Here is a 4,259-nt window from a genome sequence, read left to right as displayed (position 1 = left end):
CGGAAGATTGATTTCAAACTATTTAGATTGATATCTTCACTTTGTACCTCCTATTCAATCCTTATTCCTCTTGTTTACCACATTAGCCCAATGCATCAGCCAAAAATCATCTTGTTATTCTTGGTTGGAAGTGATCTCTTTTTCTTCTAAAGTTTGTAGCACTTTTCATATATATTGCAACTATCATGTGCTAAACTGTATTGCTATCATTTGTCTGCATATTTAGCTTCCTAAGTCATAAGGTCTCACCATAGTATAAGTTCCTGGTGGCAGTGGCCATGTCTTACATGTCTGCAATGCCCAGCCTGTTGTTGTTATGTGCAGTCGAGCCCAGCTTAGTGTCTTGTAAATAATTGGCTCCCAATAAATATTTCTTGTATGAATAGGTAAGTAATTTTGATGATTTCTTGGTTTCTTGTAGAATTTTAGGAACGAAAGATGGATCAACCTAGTGGGAGAAGTTTTATGCAAGTATTATGTGAAAAATACAGTCCTGAGAACTTTCCTTATCGCCGTGGTCCTGGGATGGGAGTCCATGTCCCAGCCACACCTCAGGGCTCCCCTATGAAAGGTAAGAAAGATGAGACCAACACCATTTATTTACTGGAGCTTATTTAAGGAACAGGAGTACTTGGGTGGCACAAATGGTTAAGCACTCCATTTCTAGCTGAAAGATTGATGGTTTGAACCCATGAGAGGCACCATAGAATACGGGCCTGGTGATCTGCTTCCAAAAGGTCAGAGTCTTGAAAACCCTATGGAGCAATTCTGTTGTACATACATGCAGCCACTGTGATTCAAAATTGACTTGATGGAAACTAACAGTAGGGGTTAAATCATAATGTTGCCTTGTTTGCAAATGATTTGTTTGAATGATGAGTTGAATAGTCTTTCCCTCTTGTTGATATTTCAGTTTTTTTAAGAACCTAACAGTTTTTCCTCCAGATTGGTCAAAGGGCATTTTAGGTATTCTTATAAGACAAAAATAATAGTGATAGTATTTTAAATGCCTGTTCTTTCAAGGAACTTGAAGGGTGCAAAACAGTACAAGGCTGACCTGTGCCGTCAAAGACCAATTACAAGATCTTCATATTTATGAAGATGTAACACCATATAGTTTATGTTGAGCCAAAGGAATAAAAGTTTTATTTCCTATATTGGAAAGTTACTGAGTTCTCTTATTTCTCAGTACAAATATCTTACCTCTTTGTATAAACTAGAATGTCTAGGAGAAGTGGACTGCTTTCTTGGTGATTTGGTTTTCAGGATCTATTCCCATTTTGAGAAGTATGATACTGATAAGTTGAAAAAACATAGTTTTTAGCCTCCATTAATAAAATATTACTTTTATAATTCCTTGTATTATGCCAAATGGGAAACAATTGTCATATTTGTCCTTTTTATTGGAGATAATAAGAATGATTTTATTGGCATATGTGTTTTGGAACCAAGCAATAGTCAGTGAGTTGTTACCTCAGTTTGACCAAATTCAGTGAATAGTTTAAGGCTCTGAAATAGTTTCATTTTCTCTCATTATAATTATATTTAAATAGAAGCTGGTCTTCATACAGGACAAATTCTACTTGGATGCAAAATAGGGGATGATTGATGGACAAGTATGAGAAAAAAAGATGTAGATTTTTAAATGGAAATGGGAAGATTTCTTGAATGATAAGAACTTGAAGGACAGAAGTAATTTAGCATATAGACTATCTAATGGTCTGTGATAATGTTCAAAGACAGCAAAAGGTGAAGATAAGCATCACAGAAAAAAGAGATATCCAAAGTGATACTTTTGAACTAAATTTTTAAAAATAAAGAACTGAGGCCAATAAGAAGGCAGTGGTAGTCCAGACATGAATTGGTATGAGTCTCATGTTCAGATGATAATGTAGTCTAGTTGCTCTGTTGCTGGTAAATGTGATAAATAATCCTGTTGGGAGTTAAACCCTGGAAAACTTTGAAGTGGTACTGGTCCAGTGCTCCTGATTTTCCCTGGGCCATCTTTGGCTGTCTCCTTGTATAAATCATTACTCTAGAATCCCATTATTTCCTGAATTTTTTCAGATCCTTCTGGAATTTTGAACAATTTGAGTTTTCTTTCTTGATGATTCCTGGGAGCTAAACAAATATAGACAAGAATTAGGCTGACATAGAAAATGTCTTGTTTCCCCATGATTCAGATCGCCTCAACCTCCCGAGTGTACTGGTACTGAACAGCTGTGGAATAACCTGTGCAGGAGATGAAAAAGAAATTGCTGCCTTCTGTGCTCATGTATCAGAACTAGATCTTTCTGACAACAAACTTGAAGACTGGCATGAGGTAAAGTTGTTATATTGCTGCATTTTGGTGAAATGCAGCAATAACCACTGTTTTATTGTTTATGTTATGTATTCTGCTGAATTCTGGTTCTTACTTGAGATTCTTGTTGTTTCTATGTCTTAAAATAACTGACTACTTCAACTTTATTTCAGTGGTGATTTTTCAGTTAGCTTTATTATTGGTAATTTGTTTCTCATCAGTGTAAAAAGCACTGAGGAACTTTACTCCAGGCATGAAGAGGTTAATGAGACTACAGAGGTTTACACTCTTAACAGTGCATTAAATTGTATACGTTTTTTTTTTTTTTACTAGTTTGTACATTATATGCTAATTTTCTACTACTACTTCAATATTTATTACTATAAATTGACAGAGAATTGCTTGATCTTAAAACTGAGATTATAAAAATGTATTCTTACTACTGAAATTTATTCCAGTATTTTAGAACATTTTCTTATATTATTAAATCCCTGTGATGCTTCGATGTAAATGATGTCTTTTGCCTTCAGTGCAACTTTAAAACAAATACACAAATAACAGCATTCTCTCTTATTATAATATTACCTACCTGTTTATAACATTAGCTGATAGATAATACCTTTAAGAATAAGGGAAAAATAGTTCTTCCTATTTGGGTCATTCTCCTATGTTAATTTAGGCTCTTAGTTGTTGCTTAGACTGTTGGAAAAGTTTCCCAGTGGGTTTTCATGCCTTTAGTTTTATCCTGCTTCCCCTAAGCTATCTTCCACAGTGTTACCAGATTTCTTTTAATAACTGGAACTGTCATGCTTGAAGTCCTTCATTTACTTTTCATTGCCTAGAAGCTAAGGTCTGAACTCTAAGAATGGCCCTTTGCTGTTTCTAGAGCTTTATCTGCACCTTTAGCCATATGCTTTTATTCATGATAAATCTTCAATTCATTCTGAATCCACTGCTCTTCTCCTCTTGTCTACCTGTTGTTGTTGTTGTTATGTGCCGTCAAGTTGACCCCGACTCATAGCGACCCCTCCTTGGGTTTCCGAGGCAGTATCACTACGGAAGTAGGATTGCCCAACCTTCCTTCTGAGGAGTGGCTGGTGGGTTTGAACCGCCAGCCTTCTGGTTAGCAGTCAAGTGCTTTAGCCACTATGCTACCAGAGCTTGTCTACCTAGTCACCTCTATTCATCCTGTAAGGCTTGGCCTGAGTAGCTATTGCTCTTTGAAACTTTCCCTGGAATCAGATTATCCTGGAGCACCTACCATACTGCTATGAAAAGGATTTATCATACTGTATTATAATCACTTGCTTACTTGACAGTTTTCGTACTAGACTGTGAACTTATTCAAAGTAGAGATTTTTGTCTTTTTATCACCACCACCCATCATAGTAGGCACTCAACTATGGGTTAAATATATTAATGAATAAATGATTGTATCTTAAGGATTGATCAAGACCACTTGCTACGACTTTTCCTTTGATATTGAGCAATTCACTTAATCATTTGGTGCTTCAGTTTTACTTAGCTATAAGATAGGGCTGCTGATAAAATTAATCATTGAAGCACTTTGTAGATATTGAATGTTATACAAATTCTAACACAGCTTGTTGAAGACGAATCTATCTATTACCTAGTTTTCTTCAGTTTATATTAATCCATTTCAGTCTTTTTGGTTTTTTGAGACAATTAATTGATTTTACATGCAGAAAAAGATCAACTCTTAAGAAAACTCCCAGAAATTGTTTTAAAAACCCTTACATTATCACTTTTTTTTTGTCATTTTCCTCTTTATTATAAAAATAAAAGAAGGAAGATTGTGGTTAGCCAAAGGTTTATAGTTTATTTTCATTTAACTGAGGTTGCACTGTAATTAGCATTTATTCTTTATTCTTTCTTTATGCTTAGAGCAGAATTCTGCTGTGTTGGATAGGGTTCTCTAGAGAAACACAAAAACCAG

At 35.1% G+C, this 4,259-nt stretch overlaps 1 protein-coding gene across 1 annotated transcript in view; it reads left to right on the top strand.

Annotated features, from left to right (window-relative positions):
• Window positions 1-438: 438 nt before the first annotated feature.
• The window catches only part of LOC103209983 (alpha-tectorin), a 246,120-nt gene continuing 242,299 nt past the window's right edge, over window positions 439-4,259 (top strand). The window contains exons 1-2 of the mRNA XM_042782976.1: window positions 439-571; window positions 2,184-2,323. Coding sequence (XP_042638910.1) covers window positions 439-571; window positions 2,184-2,323 — 273 coding nt within the window. The remainder of the gene's footprint in view (window positions 572-2,183; window positions 2,324-4,259) is intronic.

The sequence above is a fragment of the Orycteropus afer genome, unplaced genomic scaffold (genome assembly GCF_000298275.1).
Source record: "Orycteropus afer afer isolate SDZICR_OR568_19922 unplaced genomic scaffold, OryAfe1.0 scaffold00545, whole genome shotgun sequence".
NCBI lineage: Eukaryota > Metazoa > Chordata > Mammalia > Tubulidentata > Orycteropodidae > Orycteropus > Orycteropus afer.
The sequence above is the reverse complement of the archived record's forward strand: the minus strand, read 5'-3'. Positions and strand labels throughout refer to the sequence as shown.